The sequence below is a fragment of the Bos mutus genome, chromosome 2 (genome assembly GCF_027580195.1).
Source record: "Bos mutus isolate GX-2022 chromosome 2, NWIPB_WYAK_1.1, whole genome shotgun sequence".
Taxonomy (NCBI): domain Eukaryota; kingdom Metazoa; phylum Chordata; class Mammalia; order Artiodactyla; family Bovidae; genus Bos; species Bos mutus.
The window spans coordinates 109,002,159-109,024,437 of record NC_091618.1 but is presented as its reverse complement, the minus strand read 5'-3'; the positions used below and the strand labels follow the sequence as shown (position 1 = coordinate 109,024,437).

General features: G+C 37.8%; 1 protein-coding gene across 1 annotated transcript in view; it reads left to right on the top strand.

Annotated features, from left to right (window-relative positions):
• LRP2 (LDL receptor related protein 2) overlaps positions 1–22,279 on the top strand; it is a 176,348-nt gene that overhangs the window by 79,046 nt on the left and 75,023 nt on the right. The window contains 16 exon segments of the mRNA XM_070357974.1: positions 1,466–1,658; positions 3,154–3,279; positions 4,219–4,349; positions 6,503–6,637; positions 7,037–7,318; positions 8,286–8,528; positions 9,579–9,698; positions 10,334–10,450; positions 12,485–12,862; positions 14,012–14,260; positions 15,344–15,552; positions 16,427–16,611; positions 17,723–17,951; positions 18,583–18,677; positions 18,679–18,755; positions 20,309–20,431. Of these exon segments, the coding sequence (XP_070214075.1) occupies positions 1,466–1,658; positions 3,154–3,279; positions 4,219–4,349; positions 6,503–6,637; positions 7,037–7,318; positions 8,286–8,528; positions 9,579–9,698; positions 10,334–10,450; positions 12,485–12,862; positions 14,012–14,260; positions 15,344–15,552; positions 16,427–16,611; positions 17,723–17,951; positions 18,583–18,677; positions 18,679–18,755; positions 20,309–20,431 (2,892 nt within the window).

The window sequence follows — 22,279 nt, the reverse complement described above, 5'->3', positions numbered from 1 at the left end:
GGGGCCAAGATAAATAAATAAATAAAAGCAAAACACCTCTCTACACCTATTGTCATTGTTCAGTTGCTAAGTCGTGTCTGACTCTTTGCAATCCCATGGATTGCAGCACACCAGGCTTCCCTTTCCTTCACCATCTCCTGGAGTTTACTCATATTCATGTCAGTGATGCTGGTTAAGCATCTCATCCTCCTGCACTTCCTGCCATAATTTCCATACCATCCTGTGCATACCACCATCACAGCAGCCAATATTCTTCTATTGCTTTCCCTCTTGCCCTAATTGCCTCCTCTCCCCTCTCCTACTTCATTATAGATATCTTGAAGACAGTGTCCACATTTCTCTCAAGACGTTTCACTTTACATGACTCAGTTTCCCCATGTGGAAAGTAGAGATAATAGTAATTCCTGCTCTTGAGCTGTTGTGAGGATGGATGAATTCATGTAAAGTACTTGGGCTCGTTTCAGGCTCATGAAGTGAAGTGAAGTGAAGTCGCTCAGTCATGTCTGACTCTTTGTGACCCCATGGACTGTAGCCTACCAGGCTCCTCCATCCATGGGAATTTCCAGACAAGAATACTGATGTGGGTTGCCATTTCTTTCTCTAGGAGATCTTCCTGACCCAGGATTGAACTCCGGTCTCCCACATTGTAGGCAGATGCTTTACTGTCTGAGCCATCAGGGAAGTGGTGGCTCATATTAAGTGCTCAGTATAAGCTGCTGTTAGTAATACTATTAGTAGTATGATGTTTCCTCAATGTCTAGTATGGTGTCTAGCACACAGAGGACTTTCTTTGTATAATTTCTCATATAAATAAATGGAAAAAAGACTAGACTTTTTCCTTCAAAAGAAAGAGGTGTGATTGTTTACTCTGATTCACATTTTTTTTTTTTTTAAAGGAAAAAGAGGGGGAAAGGCATAAAAATTCACAAAGGAAAAAGTGGTCTTTGTTTCTCTTCATACCAGTTCTGATTTCCTTTCTGGCTGCTGGTCTTTCCCAAACTTGGCAACTTTGTGGCTATGAAAGAATTGTTGATGAGAAGGTTGGGCGGGAATGCCTCCCAGATACCCCCAGTCGTACCTGGCAGTGTCAGCTTATCAGTGCTGTCTGTGGGTGGTGGTTGTGAGTATGTGAACTCAGGTATCTCTTCTTCAGATGTTCTGTACTGAGAAATTTTTTCTGAAAGGTTGAACAAGGGAGTAAATCCAGGCCATACCACTGCTGGTTCTGTTTAACAGAATCATATCTATTCTTTGAGATCCAGACATTTGGAGATGAGTAGATTCTAGGTTTATCTCATGTGTTGCTTTGCAGTTTACAGTTGCTTTATTTTTTTTTTTTTAAAGAATTTCATGTTACTGAAATATTCTTTGCGTGCTCACACAAAGTTTAAATATGCAGTGATAGGAAAATGTATATCATATAAAATATGCTTACTTTAAACCATGTCCATATTTTAATTTACAGGAAGAGAAATTATCACAGCTAACAGGGTGCCAGCTGTTCAAAGTTTGAGTTTTGACTGGATTTCGAGGAATCTCTATTGGACAGATTCGTCTTATAGGAGTGTCAGTGTCATAAGGCTAGCTGATAAATCAAGACGTACAATCATCCAGAATTTAAATAACCCACAGTCAATCATAGTTCATCCGACTGCTGGGTAAGTATGTTCATGTTTTCTTAAGAAAACAAGCGATGCCATAGGTATTGGGCAAATTTAGTAAATACAAGATTGAACCATGTAAATTGAAATCACCTTAGATTGTATCCTTTTAGCATATGCTGAAATTATCACTTTACCTCTACCACTTACCTTTAGCTAAGTTTTGGCTTTCCCAGCCTTCACTGAACTGTGTTTTTTTCATAGTCACATAGGACCAAACAGTGAGTCACAGATTCGGTGGAGAAGGAAAGAATATGCAGCAGAATTATCAAGAAAGGCTCAAATTCCTTCCCAGCTTTAATGCGTTGATACAAAGCTTACCAAAGCTTTCTAAATCGTTCAGTAGTTTTCAGAATGAAAAGTCTTTCAGACCACAAAGTGTTTAACCACTGCGTTGTTGATGGAGTCAGGCAAGAAAAGACAGAGCATTTCACATCATCCCTTCTAGTTCTTACCTTTTTTATTTAAATATGTTTGATAGTTTGATAGCTTACCATAAAGTCTTAAACCAGGTAGTTATGTTTTAATAGAGTAATAAAAAAGTGATAACTGGTAACTTACTAAAGCCTGATTGAGGGTACATAGCAAACACTTTACATAGTGCATAATCTCATCTAAGCCAAAAGCTGGTTTGTGAGTGAGTGTATACAAGACCTGTTTTGGACCTCAGAGAGATAAAGTAACTTGCTCAAGGACCCACTGCTATTAAGCAACAGTTAGTATTAAAATTCCAGACCTATCTGACTGCAAAGCCTGTGTGTCTAACATATTTTAAAACTGACGATGGTATCGATAAGAAGTTTTATTGCCCGATAGAGAGTTAAATGTTGATTTTCTAGTGAATTTATCTTAAGCTAAGTCTTTGGCAGTGGGTTTTAAAAAGGCGTTAAATTCCTTTCCTAATCAGTCATTCATTTGAAACAATATGAAGTCACATTTCAGAAAGTTACCTTTTGGAAAAGACTCATTTTAGTTCTTAAGGCGCACATGAAAGAGAAGAGCTTTGCCCCCCTACACTTACATTTTTGCTACCCTTCGGAAAAAAAAAAAAAGCATAAAAAAGATGTCTTGGGTAAGAAATCTTGTGTACATTGATTTGGGTGCATTTTTAATCAGGAATGAAATGCTTTGCTGCAAATTCCTTGTGGAAGATGATTAAAGAGTCATCTAGTGGATCCTTGATGTTTAATCCAGAAAGAAAGTGAGAGATTATAAAATCTGTTTTTGTTTTACTCATCATTTATTTTATTTCAAGGACATGTAGTATTAATAATCTGAATTATGTCTTTTTGAAGAGCCTACTTGGTGACAATAGTCCTGAAGTCTAGCACAGTGGTTCTCTGCCCTGGATGCTCATTTTAATGCTATTTGTATTTTCTATGTATTTTTTTATATAAACTCTACAGAAAACTAGTTTGCAGCAATTCTCTGGAGAATCTGTGTTTAGTTTGTGCCAATGTTAACATCTTTGATTTATTAACTCCTTTTCTAGGTATATATTCTTCTCGGTTTGGTACCGTCCTGCTAAAATCCTGAGAGCATGGGCTGATGGATCTAACATTTTACCTATAGTAAACACTACTCTTGGGTGGCCCAGTGGGCTGTCCATTGATTGGAGGTAAGTAGGAATCGTCCCAAATTGCTGCTAAGGGAGACATATTGTAGTTGGCCAGCTTCTGCTGGGATGAAAATGTATGCATTAAAATGAATATTCTGAAAATTGCTAGAGGAAGCAGAATAGGGCAAGACTCAGGGAAATAGAAGAAGGATTTGATGAAGTACTGGTCATGTGCAATTTTTACAGGGGCCATCTTGAGGATAGGAAATCTTTGGTGTCAACAAATATGTATTTGCCTATATGCACTATGGGAGGGTTTTTGGAATATCAGATTTAAATTTTAAGATATTGATCTGTTAAGGATATAGGAAAAGGTAACAGGGTAAACAAGCTTAGAGATATCAAATGCAAAAGCAGTTCATAGGAGTAAAAATAGGAAGAAATGTGTTTAACCTTTCAAACATAAGTCACTAACGGTATTTTTCCTAAATGTGAATTTAATAAGGCAAAAACTAAAATTCTTAACTTGAAGATAACATTTCAGGTTTTCTAAGACATTTGAAAATCACTTCATGAAAGTTGCTTTGTTTTTCTGGGGAACATAAGACTATTAAACTTTGCTTAATGAATGTAAATGTGTCAGCTGAACATGCTGTTCAGCTGAATTGCTGTTGTTTAGCTGCTAAGTTGTGTATGACTCTTCTGCGACCCCATGGACTGTCCAGCTCTTAGTCGTGTCCAACTCTTTCCACCCCATGGACTGTAGCCCACCCAGTTCCTCTGTCCATGGGATTTCCCAGGCAAGAACACTGGCCTGGGTTTCCATTTCCTTCTTAAGGGGGTCTTCCTGACCCAGGGATCGAACCCATGTCTCCTGCATTGCAGACGGATTCTTTACTGCTGAGCCACCAGGGAAATCCCTGATTTTGAATGCCCTTAGTATAAGGTGTGCTTTTCTAATTTCTGAATAACCAGTAACTAAGTATTTTGTTATTCTAGTTCTTCACGATTGTACTGGGTAGATGCCTTTTTTGATAAAATTGAGCACAGTAACTTTGATGGTTCAGACAGAAAAGCCCTGACCAATGTACATCAGTTGACACATCCATTTGGACTTGCTGTCTCTCAAGGTATGTTTTGAAGCAAAAGTGTTTTATTTATACTGTGCAAGCTGTATAAAACTCATCCTCATTTGGCAATCTCATAATTCCAGAAAAACTGGTCACTTATGAAATGGTGCTCTTATGTCTAAATAAAACATTGTTTGTTGATGAAATATTAATGTTTTTCTGTTTGAGACATTTCTATGTAACAGTGCATCTGTTTTCTTCCTCCCATCTCCTCTCTTGTGAGTATAGGCATGTTCTTGTGGGTTCGGTTGCTGGGAATAAGAATCTAGAACGGCACCACAAAACAGGTGGTGTGTTTAGTCTTGATAATAGGGTTTCTGTGAATGATTGTGTAGTTTGTACCAGGCCAAGAGGGTAAGGAAAAACTAAAACTTACCCTGGTTCTGCTTGACAAACCGTAATTAATCTGGTTAGAGAGGTGCCATTTTTTGATCCAACAAAGCCTCTACACTTACGCTAGTTGTGTTTCAAGTTGAAACTTCCTGCATGCGTGCTAAGTCACTCAGTTTGACTCACAAAGTATCTGACTCTTTGCGACTCCACGGACTATTAGCCCGCCAGGCTCTTCTGTCCATGGAATTCTCCAGGCAAGAATACAGGAATGGGTTGCCATGCCCTCTGCCAGGGGATCTTCCCAACCCAGAGATTGAACCCACGTCTCCTGCATTGCAGGTGAATTCTTTTCCATTGAGCCACCAGAGAAGTCCTGAAATTTCCTACTGTGAATCATTGGCATACTGCTTTTAAAAAAAGTAGACACTGACTATAATTCAAAGACTTTCTCATACACATGTAGTATGGAATGAATAACTAGTAAATATATTCTATATTCCCCCCTGTTTTCTGTGGAGGAGTGCATGTTATTTTAAAATATTTTAAGTGCTCTTGTGAGATTTTTGAGTCAGTTATAAATATGCAGCCAGTGCATTCTTTTTCCCTTTCTACTAATGCTGTCCGACACATCCTATTTGTTCTCACATAGGAACAGTATAAACATGTTAAATTTTCTCTGCTGTTTGCTGGAATATTTTGTAATTAAATAAAAATGCAGTTTTTATTTCATTGCTGGTTTGCAGTTTGATTGCTAGTCAGACCAAATATGATTTAGTAAGTCCAATGACGAATTAGTCATTGATTAAACCATAGATAAGGAAAACTGATTTTATGACACAATTTGTGACATCTTAGTCATTTTCTGGTCAGTTGGAATTTTTAGTTGGTTATTGTTTTTTTCTTTGGAAAACTCTATTGAAATACGCGTTTATTTCCCTGCTTTAGTATCTAAGGTAAAATGAACACAATTGAATTTTTGATGTTCAAAATCTTGTATGGCCTCTTCCATTTTCAGCTTTGTGGAGCATTATTGTCTTTTAAGGTGTAGGAACACTTATGTGGATAAATTTTATTGATCCCTAAACATACACTAACATTTCCTTCTTGAACTATCTATATCTATGCTTTGCCTTCTCAAAGCTCATTTTGAAATCTGAGAGTCAAATTAAAAAAAAAAATGTTCTCATTAAACATGGGATATAAAATGTTTGACCTGGAAGAGAACTTAGAGATTAATTTTACTAGAAACATGAGCCCCCACACAGTGACGATCACTCAGCAGTTTAGTGCTCAAGCTAGGATAAGAACTCAGTCTCCTGAGGCATCATTTCATATTGTATAAAAGAATCCTGAGATTAAAAAGATTTTTACCCATAGAGGTCTAAGGCCAATTGCTATTAAGTTTCATCACAATATTCCATATTCCAATATTCTTCCCTGAATCTAATCACTACTATTATTAATAATATAGGCTTCTTCTAGGTAGGATCTCTCTCAGATATCTATGCTAGCAACTCTTTCTACTGTTTTTATTCCCTAGCACTCTTGTGTCAGGAAGTATTCTTCCAACTCTATTGTTTTATTAAAGGTCCTTAGCTTCAGAGGCTCAAAAGTCAACAAATAAATTTTTTCTTTAAGAAAAAAAAAATAAGCTTCTAAAGAGTCATTTCTAGAATTACAAGTTATGGAAAACAGAAACATATTTATTTAAACAGATACTTATGAAAGAAGCTTCCCACATTTAGAAGAAGCATTATAAACATATTGCATTTTCCCAGGTGAGCTGTGGCAAGTAAACTTATCACCATATTTCTTCTTAGACTATATATATGTTACTGATTGGAGACGTGGTATTATTCGATTCGGGAAATACAATCCTGGACAATCGATTATTCTCCGAAGTGGTGTTGGTTCTGTGATGCGTGCGAAAGTATATGATTCTAGAGTCCAGACAGGTGAGTAATGTTGCCAGGTTGTTTGTATGGATGTATTTAATATGGTGGCTCCTTTTACCTTTAAATACTTCTTATTTACTATAACTTTATAGTATAGTAAATATACTATATAAATATCCTAATAGCTTTATCTTCCTGTCACTGAGATAATTTTAATGTGTAAGAATTTCTATTCAACTCTACTTACTTTAAGCATATGGGAGGAAAAACACGTTTCGGCACTTCTCTGTATTTAAATTGAATGTGTCATTTGGCATGTTCCTTTCCAAGAAGAAGTCAGTCTCTAATAGTGGGTCTGACAAGTATTCTTTCCCATTCATTTTTCGTCACAAACCAAACCTGTGATCAACCTAAAAGGACTGTGCTTAACCGCTGTGTTTGGGGGCATTGCTTTTTCAGGGTCTAATGCCTGTAGCCGGCCCACCAATCCAAACGGCGACTGCAGCCACTTCTGCTTTCCAGTGCCGAATTCCCAGCGGGTGTGTGGTTGCCCCTATGGAATGAGTCTGGCTTCTGATCATTTGACTTGTGTGGAGAATGCCTCCCGAGAGCCGCCGGTGGAGCAGTGTGGCACTCTTTCCTTCTCCTGTCACAACGGCAGATGCGTGCCCCTTCAGTATCGCTGTGACGGATTCGATGACTGTCTTGATAACAGTGATGAGGTTCAATGTACCACATCTAGTAAGTAGCTTATACATTAGTGATACGTCCTGTGATATATATAGAGAGAGAGGTGCACTTTAAAAAAAAGGCTTAGGTTATCCCTATAGGAAAAAAGGAATATGTACTCTAAAGGCTTTTAGAAAGCTAGACAATGAATATTATTCATAGATAATGTTACAGATGATTTCTAGCATTATTTGGACTATCCTCAATAAAATTTTTTTCTGACATTGGATGGACATGCAGAGTCACTGCATTTTGGCCTCTCCTACCCCAAATAAATGGGATCTAATCTATAGTACTGGAGAGAATGGTATCATGGAATAAGTGTTTGCAATAATAGATTTTGAAAACCTCATGTACTGTATTCCTTTTTCCTCCTGTAGGTGAAAAATGGATTATGGGTGAAATGGTGATTTTAACCTTTATAATCTTTTGATGGTAATCCAATTTATAATAAATACTATTGTGAAAGATTAAAAAAATCTCAGCAATTTCTATCAAGGAGACATTAAAGGAAAGAGAAATGACATTTGAAAATAAAAGTGCTCATTTGTACATTTTTGAAATTTCTAAAGGTTTATTTTGTTTAGTTTTATTTTGCACTGTTCTTTTTTAAAACTGCAGGTTTTTACATAAATGTTTTATCAATTTCAAATGAGCCATATGATGAGAGGAAGCATAGCTTAGAAGCAAAGGATGGGCCTTACAGTCGTGACAACTAGAGCTTTGGTCTTGGGCAGATGCCTAAGCCTCTCAAAGCCTCAATTTCCTCATCTGTAAAAATGCAGATAATTATATGTACCTGGCAGTATCCTTGTGAGGATTTAGAGAGAAAAAAAATATGTAAATAATAGTTGCCAAATAAACATCAGCGAATGGTGATGGCTTTCACATTTTGTATAATGCTCCCATTGAAAGGTAAGATCTCATTTAAAAGGCTGTAAAAACCAATGTCTTTACGACCAATTCGTTTCTATTGTAGATGCTACCTGTTCACCTTTAGCATTTGAGTGTAAACGCGAAGGACACTGCATTCCCTCAATGTGGCGCTGTGACGGAGAGGATGATTGTCTGGATGGCAGCGATGAGCAGAACTGCCCCACTCGAGCACCCACTTCCTGCCGTGCTGATCAATTCACCTGTGACAATAACTTCTGTATCCCAAGGAGCTGGGTCTGTGACACAGATAATGATTGTAAGGATGGATCAGATGAAAAGTCATGCAGTAAGTTTTGAACTGATTTCTCTTGGCTGCTCAGCCTAGTAAATAGATTTGAACCATGAGTAGGCTTTGAGTACTTTCCTTGAATGCTCATATAATTTTCATTATATCTTAGCCACTTCTATTCCATCTGTCAACCAGTGTATTAATAGGCTGTAAAAGCAAAGACATGGGAAGTCTTGCTAAATATTTTCTATGGAAGCGAAACAAGGACTGTCTTTGATATTTAACTAATATCCCGATGGAAACTGGAAAATAAAAATCCCACAACTAACTGTTCAGATATTTAAAACAATTGCCCTTTCTAAATCATATAAACACACCCAGATGTTTAGCTACTGGTTTTTCTTTTTATTTATACAGGCAAAAAGACAATAGAATAAAAAGGCAAAGAACATTTCAATTTCATTAATCTTACCCACCTGCACAGAGTGGGTGCAGAGTTCCCTGGACTAAGTTCTGTTTTGGTTGCATGATTTGGCTAGTCCCTTTTTTTCAGGACTAGATAAGCTTTAAGATCCCGTCTAGCTTTCACATTCTGTGAGACTATATTATGATTCCTGTTTTGAGTCGTGGAGGCAGCCCTTCTGACCCTAAGGCTATGTCTCTTCTGCCAGCTAGGGTCCTGGTTTTGAGGATAGTTCTGCTTAGGCTTTGGATTAAATTCAGTTATCATGATCCAGTTAAATCCAGTTATCATGTGGACCATGCTCCATGACCACAGGCCATCCTATTTTGTGGGCTGGGTTTCATTGCTTAGCTGTGCAGAAGAGTCTTGGACTTCATAGTATTCATGAGGTGTAGTCCAAAGCAAGGCCATGATGCTTATCTTCTACGTATGGTCTGTTTTTCAAAGTATCCTCACAGTTTCTGACTCTGAAACTGTTTTCAGTTCCTCTCTCCAAGAAGGCGATCTGCCTGACGTGCAGGAATTTTGAGCACACATACAACTGAGATAATTTATGTATTTCCTAAGCATTGTACAGTTTGGCTCTGGTACACATTGGACAAGAAATAAACTATTAACTTGGTTTTGTTTTTGGATGACATTAGATTATACACAGACATGTTCACCTACGCAGTTTCACTGCCCTGATCACCGATGTATTGCCCTAACTTTTGTCTGTGATGGGACCAAGGACTGTGCTGATGGGTCTGATGAGATTGGTTGTGGTAAGTACATTGTTTTATTTTTTTAATTAATTAACTAATTGCTTAATTAATCCATTGAGGTTATAAGTCCATAACTGATTTATATGTTTCAGGTGTACAATATACTAATTAACATTCAAAGATTAAAATCATTTATAATTGTAAAATATCAGCTATATTCCCTTTGTTGTGTAATATATTCCTGTAGCTTATCCCTATCTTACCCCTGCCCCCTTCCTTCTGCCCACTGTTAACCACTTGCTTCTTCTCTATGTCTGTGAGTCTGTTTCTTTTTGGTTATTTTCATTAGTTTGTTTTAGTTTTTAGATTCCACATATAAGTGACATTATATGGTATTTGTCTTTCTCTGTATGACTAAGTCCATCCACGTTGCAGATGGCAAAATTTCATTCTTTTTTATGGCTGAGTGGTGCTCCATTGTGTGTGTATATCTGTGTGTATATCTATATATATATGTTTTCTTTATCTATTCCTTTATCTATTTTCTTTATCTATTCCTCTGTTTATGGCCAAATAAGCTGCTTACCTATCTTGGCTATTGTAACAATGGTTTATTTTTATTCATGATGTTTAGAAAAATTTTGATGTTCAGTTGTTCCTTGGCTTAATTTCTAATATTTTTCTCTCATTTTCAGTAATTAACTGCACTGCTTCTCAATTCACATGTGTTAGTAATGGTCAGTGTATTAGCAAGACATATCGCTGTGATGGTGTTTTTGACTGTGATGACCACTCTGATGAGACAGATTGTCGTAAGTACCATATACCTAGCATGTTTCAGGTGATGGGGTCATTTCTTATTTACCAGGATTGCTCTTCCCACAGATTTTCTCTTAGATAAGCTAGAGGGAAGGCAGCCTAATTAACAAAACATTGTCTAAGGACCACAGTATTGATTGTATAAGAAAATCAAATCAATATCACCAAATAGGGATAAATTGTGAATCAAGTAGTTATAAATGGGCACTTTCAAATTGTCTTTTGAGTAGGTTAAATATTTGTCAGGTATTTTTCTTTTCAGTGTTACCTGCAGCATTCAAAATTAGTGGGTTTCAATGAGGTTTGCCATATATAAAGATATTTTAATGGTTTCTTTTAAGTCTCAATAGGGAGGTCACATCAAGCAAATCATTTGTTTAGTATCTGCTAACATGTTTCTGTGGTCTTTGTTCTGGGAGTCTGATAGAAAGTAAGAAACAAAGCAAGGCAGATAGTTATAAGGGCTTTATAGAAATGATACAGATAAAATTCATTGAAGGTGCCGAGAAAAGAAATTTTTTGAGGGTTCAAGGAGGACTTCATGGACTATAAATCTGATGGACCTATGAACTTCACAGGCTGTAGACCTAATAATGGAAAGGATTTGTTATTGCCATTTTTATATTAAACAAGGTGAGGTAGTCATTTGTTTGAATGTTGGTGTTTTGGATCATAAAAAGTAGGTTTCTATCAATTCTCCTCCCTAATCAGAAAAGAGGGTTTCCCTGATGGCTCAGTGGTACAGAATCCACCTGCCAATGCAGGAGATGAGGGTTTGATCCCTGGGTCCAGAAGATCCCTGGAGAAGGAAAGGGCAGCCCACTCCACTATTCTTGCGTAGAGAATCCTGTGGACCGTGGAGCCTGGTGGGCTATAGTCCCTGGGGTCACAAAGAGTCGGACATGACTGAGCGACTATAACAACAACAATTAGAAAAGGATGGTTTAAATCTATGGATAAAAGAAAATATAAATTATAAGTGTGTACAACACCCAGAAATTCTTAATCACCAAAGTTTCTGTTTCACATTGAAAACATAGAATTCTTCTCTGGTGGTCTGAGGTTAAAGTGCCATTGCCTCTGGCTTTCTATTACCTTGCAAGGTCCCTGGGAGAGAGTTTGGGTTTACTCCTGTGAAATAGGCAAGTAATCTATAAGAACTGCTTGGTGAATAGCGGAAAGTTTGCAAAGAATGGAAGATTTACAGTCATCTTGGCTTCATCATCATCAGTTCAGTCACTCAGTCATGTCCAATTCTTTGTGACCCCATGAACCGCAGCATGCCAGGCCTCCCTGTCCATCATCAACTCCTGGCTGCTGCTGCTGCTAAGTTGCTTCAGTTGTGTCCGACTCTGTGCGACCCCATAGACGGCAGCCCACCAGGCTCTCCCGTCCCTGGGATTCTCCAGGCAAGAACACTGGAGTGGGTTGCCATTTCCTTCTCCAATGCATGAAAGTGAAAAGTGAAAGTGAAGTCGCTCAGTCGTGTCTGACTTTTTGCGACCCCATGGACTGTAGCCTACCAGGCTCCTCCGTCCATGGGATTTTCCAGGCAAGAGTACTGGAGTGGGTTGCCATTTCCTTCTCCAATTTGCATGTTACTCCAGGTATTTCTTGACTTCGTACTTGGCTTCATTTAGTATAATTCATTTGAGGGAAAGTGATAACATCCAAATATATGAAATACATGAATTCCATGTCACCATAGCTGTTTAACCTCTATTAAATTCTCTGATGATTCTTTATTATTTAATCCAAAGTTAGAAACACAGGAAATATAATTTTCTTTTGACTCAGGGACTTCTATCCATTGTACATCTGTTTCTTTGTTATCAGATCCATTAATCAGATCAGACAGAGAAGACAATCATTTTAGACGTTAATATTACATCTTAAATTAATATTTGTCATAATCATTATTAGAAACTCACCATTGATCCAAAATGATTTCTTCTGAACCTAGGAGTTATATAAAAGGGATTATGGATCACATTTACAAACGCATTTTCCCCATGCTGTTCTCTTAGCAACCAGGCCTCCTGGTATGTGCCACCAAGATGAATTCCAGTGCCAAGAAGATGGGATCTGCATTCCGAAGACCTGGGAGTGTGATGGGCATGAGGACTGCCTCCAGGGATCTGATGAGCACAATGGCTGTCCCCCCAAAACCTGCCATCCTTCTCATTTCGTCTGTCAGAATGGAAACTGCATCTATAGAAATTGGCTCTGTGATGGGGACAATGATTGCGGAGACATGAGCGATGAGAAGGACTGCCCTACTCAGCCTTTTCAGTGTCCCAGTTGGCAGTGGCAATGCCCCGGCCATAGCATCTGTGTGAATCTGAGTGCAGTGTGTGATGGTGTCTCTGACTGCCCCGGTGGGACAGATGAGTCCCCACTTTGCAGTAAGTCTCCTGACCACAGTTTACTGGCCATGAACTCATCCTGAGCAGGGGCCAGCTGCGTGTCGTCATTGTCACAATCACCATGTAGTTGTTGAGGAAGGAATCTCAGTTCTCTGAATTTCAACCTGTGTAGGGATAGCCCTCATGGAATTCAAATAAATCATCACTGGGTAGTATTTATCATTTAATCCTTTGCACCCGGTTCTGTGTTTTTACTTCATTAGATCATCAAATTAAATTTGGTTCTGTTGGATAATGCGCTCATAAGTTTTTCTAACTTTCATATTTCCTAATTTCAATCAGAACTTGCCACAAAATGAATAAAGTCCAGGGATTTGTGTTTGCTGTGATTAAAATCCTGTGATTGGCATATCATCCTAATTACTGTCCTTTCTTTCTTTGCTCTTTAATCGATGCTCACTCTCAGATGAACCCTAGCCAGGTATGACTGCAAAGTATTTTAGGTTCTTATGATTTTATTTGCATTGCATTTGTGCTAAAAATGTCCTAATCATTTAGACCTACTTCCCCTTCTGGTACATGTTTCATACCATGACTCTTATAAATAAGAATACACATGGAAATAGAGGATATTTGCATCTACAGGCAGATAACTATTTTGGGTGCCTCAGGCATAGTCATTTTAGCCCTGAAAGTAAGGATGATCGTATGTTAGTTTATCTATGCCCTCTAGTCTTTCAGTTCTCCTTCCCCTTTGTAAACCTTTTAGCTCTGTTCTTCAGTGTCAAAGTCTTATCTTCCATATCTGTGTAGGTATAAGAATGAAAGAAAACAAATGGAAAGTAATTTAGGTCTCTTTGCAAGCTTTACCAATGACAGTTATGTTTCTTTATGTTTAGTTTATATTTCCTCCACGTTTCTTTCATTGCACTAAATGGAGTTATATTAGAAGGTTGTAGTGAAGAAAGTGGTCCAAGTCCAGTGGATGTGAAAGATGGTAAATCCTTAGGCAAGTCAGAGCAGTGGACAGCCTATGGACCTCATCCATGTGGATTCTGCTCATAGCTCAGACTTGGGTATTGTGTTGAGGGTGATGTGAGACTATATGACATGTAATGTAACAGAGTGAACCAAAGAAGCAAAGATTGCTGACTTTTCCCCTTTGTGATTTCTTTTTCTTTATTCTAGACCAGAATAGCTGCTCAGATTCCAATGGTGGTTGTACTCACCAGTGTATTCAAGGGCCTTATGGGGCCCAGTGCCAGTGTCCATTGGGATATCTGCTTGGCAATGACTCTAAGACCTGCGAAGACATAGATGAATGTCGTACTCCAGGCTTTTGTAGCCAGTACTGTTACAACATGAGAGGTTCTTTCCGGTGCTGGTGTGATTCAGAATACACGCTAGATGCTGATCGGAGGACTTGTAAAGCTACAGGTAATGAAAGTGAGCTAACTCCAGCTAGTTTAACAGGCATACTCCACACACCATCTTCGTATAATGCCTGATGAATTAAATTCAACCAGTATTAATTCTGGGCTTCCCAGAGGGTGCAGTGGTAAAGAATCTGCCTGCCAGTGCAGGTAGATGTAAGAAACGTAGGTTCAATACCTGACTCAGGAAGATCCCCTGGAATTGGAAATGGCAACCCACTCCAGTATTCTTGCCTGGCAAATTCCATGGGCAGAGGAGCCTGGCGGGTTACAGTCCATGGGGTGGCAAAGAGTTGGACACGACTGAACACAGCACACACATAGTATTAATTAAGTTTCTCTGACATGAAAGTGTTTGTACTATGTGTTAGGGTATTGATGTGGCTGCTTTAAATAATAATAAATAAATAATACTAAAACCAAAGAGGCAGTTTCTTCTTTTCAGGTAGGAGTCTGGAGGGTAGAGGGTTCGGGGGTAAAAGCTGGTGTGCCTTCCATCCAGGGATCCAGTGATCTTGCTCCAGAGTTTGCCAGCTCCCAGGAAGTATGAAAGGGGTGAGCAGCTTCCTTTTAAGGATGATCCCTGGAATTTGACACATCATTTGTGTTTGCATTTTATTGATGGAAACTTAGTTATATAGTCTCTCCAAATTGAAATGGAAATGGAGAAACGCCTCTAGCTCTTAGGCCCTGTGCTGTGCTAAAAGTTGGCATAATTTAATACTAAAAAGGAAGAAGAGAGAGGACATGGGAATGATTAGAAATCTCTGCCACAGCTGAATGCGGAGTACAAAATAAGCAAGTACAAAAGTAACTATAGAAACAGGAAGAATGCAAGAATAGTTCACTCCAGGTTGATAGATAAACACTGAAGTGTAATTCAAGGATGAAAGACATTTTGAAAGCTTACTTTCAGTACTTGTGAAAATCAGCTATTAAGGTAACATCATTCTTATAGGAGTTTTTGTTTGTTTTTCCCCATTACTCTAGTTTGGAATGGCATCTTCTTTCTGTTATCAAAGGTATTACATCAAATATTGTTGTTTCTCCCATAATCATTGACACTTTGTATTTTCTTCCTGGACAGAATCTGAAACTCTGTTACTGGTGGCGAGTCAGAGCCAGCTTGTTGCTGGCAATATGACCCAGAATGGGTACTTTGTCTACCCAGTTATCCAACATGGTTCTCACATTGTGGCTGTTGATTTTGATTCAGTCAGTGGTCGTATCTTTTGGTCTGATGGAACTCAGGGTAAAATCTGGAGTGCGTTTCAAAATGGAACAGATAAAAAACTAGTAAGTACATAAGTACATATCTACTGGCCTTTGATCTGCCTAGTTCCCCAGTCTCAGGTCTATTTGCTGTTAATCACCAGTGAGAGAAGGTCCTACCCTATCTTAAGTGGTTCTCATGTCTCCCTCTGGGCCATCCATACTTAAAAGCCCTGGATGTTCCTAACTCCTATCTAATGGGATCTGAAGGCAGAGACTTGAATCTGAATACCAGGTTATACGATACAGAGACCTCATTGCATCTTGGAAGTCCCTTCTGCATTTTTTTTTTCCTAGTGGATAAAAAACGAGACACAGGGGAGGTTGCTTTTCTTTCTTTTGTCTTTTAAAATATTTTTAAAATTTATTATTTCTTTTCTATCTGGTTTATTATATAGGATAGTGAATATAGTTCCCTGTGCTATACAATAGGACCTTGTAGTTGAAGTTGCTTTTCTTAGCTTTAATTCAGTTATGTTTCTTGATCAGTATCCCAGAGTTTCAATTTCTTCATCCTTGGTGGTTATGTTTCCTCTGCCCCTTAGAACTTTATTTTGTAATTGTTGGCTCTCAATCAATAAAAGCATTACTTTTGCCATGAGAACACTGTAAAGTTTCATAGGGTGGCCAACTTAGCAAATGGATACAGTTTTTATTTAGCTGAAAAAATTCTGAAATCAAAACTCCACACTAATCCAACAATAGAGTATTCAATTCTATACAATCTTGTAGATTTTCCCTAGAAAACCCTACTGTTTATACATGGGAAGACCACATTTTCTAGTCCTTACATGAGAGCATAGGACAAGTTAGATGATACCTTAGTCTCAATTTTCATTTTATTTCTATGTTTGGATTATTTCTTGAGAGTTCACTTATTATTCACTTTCGTCTTTAGATACTTGACAGTGGTGTCAGCATGACTGGAAGTATTGCAGTAGATTGGATAGGACGCAATCTTTACTGGACAGACATTTCCCTGCGAACAATTGACGTCGCGAAACTGGATGGGAGCCACAAGACCGTGCTGATTAGTGAAAACATAACAAATCTAGGGGGACTAGCAGTAGATCCCAGAGCTACGTAAGACATTTTTTTTTCTTAAATATCATGTTGCCTTAACATTGTATGAGAAGAAATAACAGTAACGTGATGTGGCTAATACTCATATCACAATATTTTAAATGATCCCTTGTTTAGACATCTCTATATAAATGTTAGCCATACAGCTAGTTGTTGCTGTCTTCCTTTATCCGAATAGTCCTCTTCATAAAGTACACAAGAGCAATTAATTGTTCACTTAAAGATCATGTTACTTTTTAGCTTGCAAGTATATGATGAAGTCTCTAACAAATGCATGCAGTAAAACACTTCATATTTATACCGCAAAAAGCCAGATTTTCTTGCTTCAGTTTCATATTGTTTATTACAACTTCCTTTTAGGTCATGTAAGGAGATTTTTTCCTCCTGGCCCTAAAGGAAAGAAGAAATTCTCTCATGCTTAGAAATCTTTGAGGGCTTCTTTCCTTGAATTTCCTTAGATTGTCTTCTTTTTTTTTTTTTAATTTTATTTTATTTAACTTTACAATATTGTATTGGTTTTGCCATATATCAAAATGAATCTGCCACAGGTATACATGTGTTCCCCATCCTGAACCCTCCTCCCTCCTCCCTCCCCATACCATCCCTCTGGGTCGTCCCAGTGCACCAGCCCCAAGCATCCAGTATCGTGCATTAGATTGTCTTCTGCAGGAAGATGAGTTAGGCAAATTATGTTCAGTGCAGTGCAGGCGTGCTAGATATTATAAAGTATTACACACCAGTGAAATTTATGATGAATCTGATGATGAATAAAGACTTTCTTAAAAATGACAGGGTAGATAAACAAGGACAGATGGACTTTTCTAGATCAACTGTATATGGATTGTACAGAAACACAAATCAGCATTGAGACATTTCAGTGTGTCACACTGTACTGCTTGTTTTATGAACGTTATAAAAACACCCAGATGGCTTGTGATTGCATTATGATTGCAGTTTTGCTTTGTGACATAGTAAGCTCTTGCATATATTCTGAACTGGAGATGTGTTATTTTAAGCAGAGCATAAACATGATATTCTATTATTTAAAATGACAGTTATTTTCCATGTAGAAATGTGTCCTGTCCAACTGGTAAGTCGTTTCTTTCCACAGTGACCGTGTGATGTTCTGGTCTGACTGGGGCAGTCACCCTCGCATTGAGCGAGCTAGCATGGATGGCAGTCAGCGCACCATCATTGTGCAGGAGAAGATCTACTGGCCCAATGGATTAGCTCTTGACTACCCCAACAGGCTACTCTATTTCATGGATGGCTATCTTGATTACCTAGACTTCTGTCACTACGATGGAAGCAATCGGAGGCAGGTGATAGCCAGTGATTTGGTAAGTTGGTAGCAAAGAAAGGAAATTAAAGTAAGATCATGGTTTAGTAGGAAGCATATGGAGTAAAAGAAAAGGAAGAAATTCACTTCTGTGTCGTAGACATCCAGAAAATATCAACAGGAAGGAGGGCCGGTCCATCTATTTTCGCAGAAAATCATTATTCCTGTTCATGGTCCAGGAAGGATTAATAGCTTGCGTGATTTAGTTGATCTGTCATTTAGCTGATGCCAATCTGTTGTTTCCGCATAAATAATGATTTAATTATATGTAAATTCCTCAATGAAATCATAGTTTGTTGCATATTTTGTATTTTTATTCAGGAAATTCTGGTGAAATTTATTTTCACAAGTTAAATGGGAAAATGAAGAAAAAGTATATTTTACTAAAGAGCTTTTGAAGCCTTCAGAGTAAAGATGAAGGCTAAATGACACAGGTCCATGAAAGTATTTTTAATTTGTCAGTGGGATGTAGGTCAAGAAGTATGTTTTTTTCTCTCTCTTGAGAAAGGATTTTGCTATGTCTTTGTTAAGTTAAATGCTAAAGGAAACCATCTTCTTGGGTAGGTATCCCTTCCTACTTTGTTCACCTTAGTTTTTATTTCTAGGTCTCATTGTTCTCTTCTGCTTCACAGATTCTGCGCCATCCTTACTCCATAAGTCTTTTTGAAGATACTGTGTACTGGAGCGATCGTGCTACTCATGAGGTTATGAAAGCCAATAAGTGGCATGGGGAACCAGTCAGTAGTGATGACTCTTCACCAGCCTCTTGGCATTGTTGTGGTTCATCCTGCAAAACAGCCAGTTTGTACGTGATAGGCATATCTTTCCTGGGTATAGCTTGGAAAACATTGATTCTGGGAATGTAAAATGTATAATTTTGCAGACCTATTTGTTTGGACAGTGTATTTCCATGATTTCTATTTATCATGGAAAACACAAATCTTTTATGTGTTTACATACTCAAAGTCTCCCTGTTTTTTTTCTCTCACTTACTCTTGCCACACGGGGCTTCCCTGGACTTCCTTTCGGTACAGAAGCATATCCGGCTTCTTCTCATCTCTGAACGTCTTCCCTGGGATGCTCCTTGCCCAGATCTCTGTCTGAGGTGCTCCTTCTGTTACTCTCAGATGGTCCTTTGTGACTTCATTCTCTCAGATGGCTCTTGACCATCCTATCGAAAACGGCTCTCTCTTTCATAATTCTTTTGTTCTTTGTTCTCACATTCTAAAGTCACACGGTTTATGAGTTTAGTTCTGGTTCCCTTTGTTACAATAACGGCCTCATATTTACAGTATTCCCAGTCTCCTGCATTGGCAGTTGGGTTCTTTACCACTAGCACCACCTTGAAAGCCTGTTTGGCTTTACTAGTTTTTGAGTGAATGAATGGATTACTGCATCTAACAAAGTGTATGTAATGAGAATATATAAGATCTAGAGAATATCCTATCAGCACAGGATACACACCAAGTCTCTTTACTTCAAGGAGTAGAAACACAACAGAAAGATGTCACCAATAAAAAAAAGAAAGATTATTACCTAACCAGAACTTTCACAACAGTAGATAAGGTCACATAGAGAACACAACCTGGTTTCATTTAATGTAAAAAGATCTTTTTGGGGTCAGCCAAGGAGACACATCTTATGTAGCATCAAATTTCTACTTCTAAGCTCTGGATTACTCAGGGGCTGTTTGTTCATACTCCATTTATAGACTGGATTGGTCTGTGACCTTGAGTAAGTCATTCTTCCCACTTATGCCTCTTATGAACCTTATGTTGAAAGATGATGTTAGGGAAGGGTGAAGTAGTTAAGGGCAAAAATCGAACTAGCCAAGGTAACTAAAATATTTGTGTGTCCAAATATCAGAGACTTCTGGGATTACAATTTTTTAATCAAGATGTAATTGATAAATGACATTGCATTTGTTTTAGGTGTGCAACATAATGATTGGATATTTATATATATTGTGAAACGATCAATGTGAGATTAGTGAACATCCATCACCACATATTTTTCTGTGATTAGAACTTTTAGGATCAACTCTTTAGTCTTCATGCTGTACATTACATCCACAAGACTTCTTTATGTTGTAACTGGAAGTTTCCACCTTTTGACCACCTTCACACTTTTTGCTACCTTGCGTTCCCTGTGTCTGGCAAGCACCAATCTGTTTTTTATTTTTTGATTTAGATTTCATATGAAAGTGATATCATTATACCCTTCAGGTCTGTCTATGTTGTTGCAAATGGAGTATTTTCTTCTTTTTTGGTGGCTGATTAATATTTGATTATATGCATTCTGTTCACTTTAATGTGGGCAGTTTTCCATTCACCCTGTTTTCTTCTCTTTGTATTACAGCCTCAAATCCGTGCAGCTATACCCGATGCAGCCATCTGTGCCTGCTTTCCTCAAAGAGCCTTTACTCCTGTGCTTGTCCTTCTGGGTGGACTCTTGCTCGTGATTCTGTGACTTGCGTGAGAGGTAGAGTATGTCCTTTAAGTACGCTCTGAAGGTGGAACTTGCCATCGAACTCTAAAGCACTTGGTGATGGCGCGTGTGTGCGATGTTTCCTCTGATCAGCAGATATCTGTGGGGTGTGTGCCGTATGGGGTGAGTTAATTGAGCACCATAAACAAAAACTGATTTACAATCAACCATATACAGAAACTCCATTACAAATGAGTTGTAATTGAAATATAGTTTCTATATATGGAGCCAATATTATGTGTGCCTGTGGTTCAGCATTTTTTAACCTCACATTTTTTCTTACCTGGTTATAGGCAGGCAAGCTGTGATAATGGGAAGTTCCAAATTCTGCATTTAGAAATAAAAATTATGTATATTTGTGGATAGTTTCATTTTTAGGTTACTTATCTCATTTTTAAAAATATTTATTTTTATTTATTTGTTTGGCTGTACTGGGTCTAGTTGTGGCACGTGGGATTTTTTAGTTGTGAACTCTGCAGCATGTGAACTCATAGTTGCACGGCATGTGGGATCTAGTTTCCTGACCTGGGATCAGACCTGGACTCCTGCATTGAGCATGTGGAGTCTTAACCTTGGACCACAAGGAAAGTGCCTCCTATTTCATTTTTTATTCTCATAACCAGTAGTAAATAAAGAGTGTTACAGTATGGGTGTTCTGACTCCAGTTTCAGTCCCTTTATTATTTACTATTTTATGGTGCTCTAAAAATGAAGCTTTTCTTTGTATGAAATACTTTGAGTGATTATTTCAGCAATTTATTCTTCATCTCATCCTAGATATCTTACTGGGTTGATTGAAGAGTATGTGAATATTATACTAAGTACTTTAGGGATCAAGAAAGGAAGGATAAGATAGAGTCAATCCACAAAGGGGATTTCTAAGAAATCATTTGCCTTTGCTTAAAAATCTAAAGAGGTAGTATAAGCAAGTTTCTTTCATTACTCAGTGAAAAGGAGTAAACATTTTCATCCTGATAAAAATGGCTGTGGACAAGTTAAAAGTAAATGTTTAATGGTGAAAAATTCCTAAATTAAGAGAAAAGTAGTCTTAATTCTAGAGGAAAATTTAGTTTTCAAAAGGAAAATATATTCCTGAATCCAGGAAATTTATGGCATTTACAGGTTATACAGATGCAGGGTTACTGAACATTGAATTCCATCAGCATGTAATATTTTGCAGTGATACTTTTGTGATGAAAGATTTTAATTATTGGTAATGCTTACAAAGGGATTGGCATTTGCAGTGTTTCTTCAGAGATTTATTATGAACCTAATCCTTGTTGACATTGTTTAATTTAGTGTGTCCTCAGAGTCTTTCAGCAGAAGATTAAACGGGGCTATAGACATTCTTTGTACAAAACATTCTTTCACCACACAAAGATTGTTGAACTGTGCGTTGGGGATTGGTGTCATCTACGTTTCTATCTGATAGTGATTGATAAGTGTCAACCCTAAAAAATACCTTTTTTTATTTCACAAATAATTCCACTAGTGGTTTCCCATGGACTGATTTTTACTGAGGTGGAACTTTTTCAACATTTTCCAACAGGCTTCTGAGCATCGGTTGGGTTACTGAGTCCTAATATATGTGAACTAAAAAAAAAAAAAATTGCTTTTTTTCAACAAGAAGCTTAGAAGACAACATTCATAGATGAAAACAGTTTATTTAAATATTTGATCACCTTTAAAATTTTGTCTGTACAGTGTCTAGCATATCTTTGAAAGTTCTTGTATAAGATTAGGTGAAAAAGCACAGATTGTTTAATATTGGCTATGTATTCATAAAAGCATGCATTAAAAAAATCTGGAGGACAGGATACACAAATGTCAATAGTGCTTACTG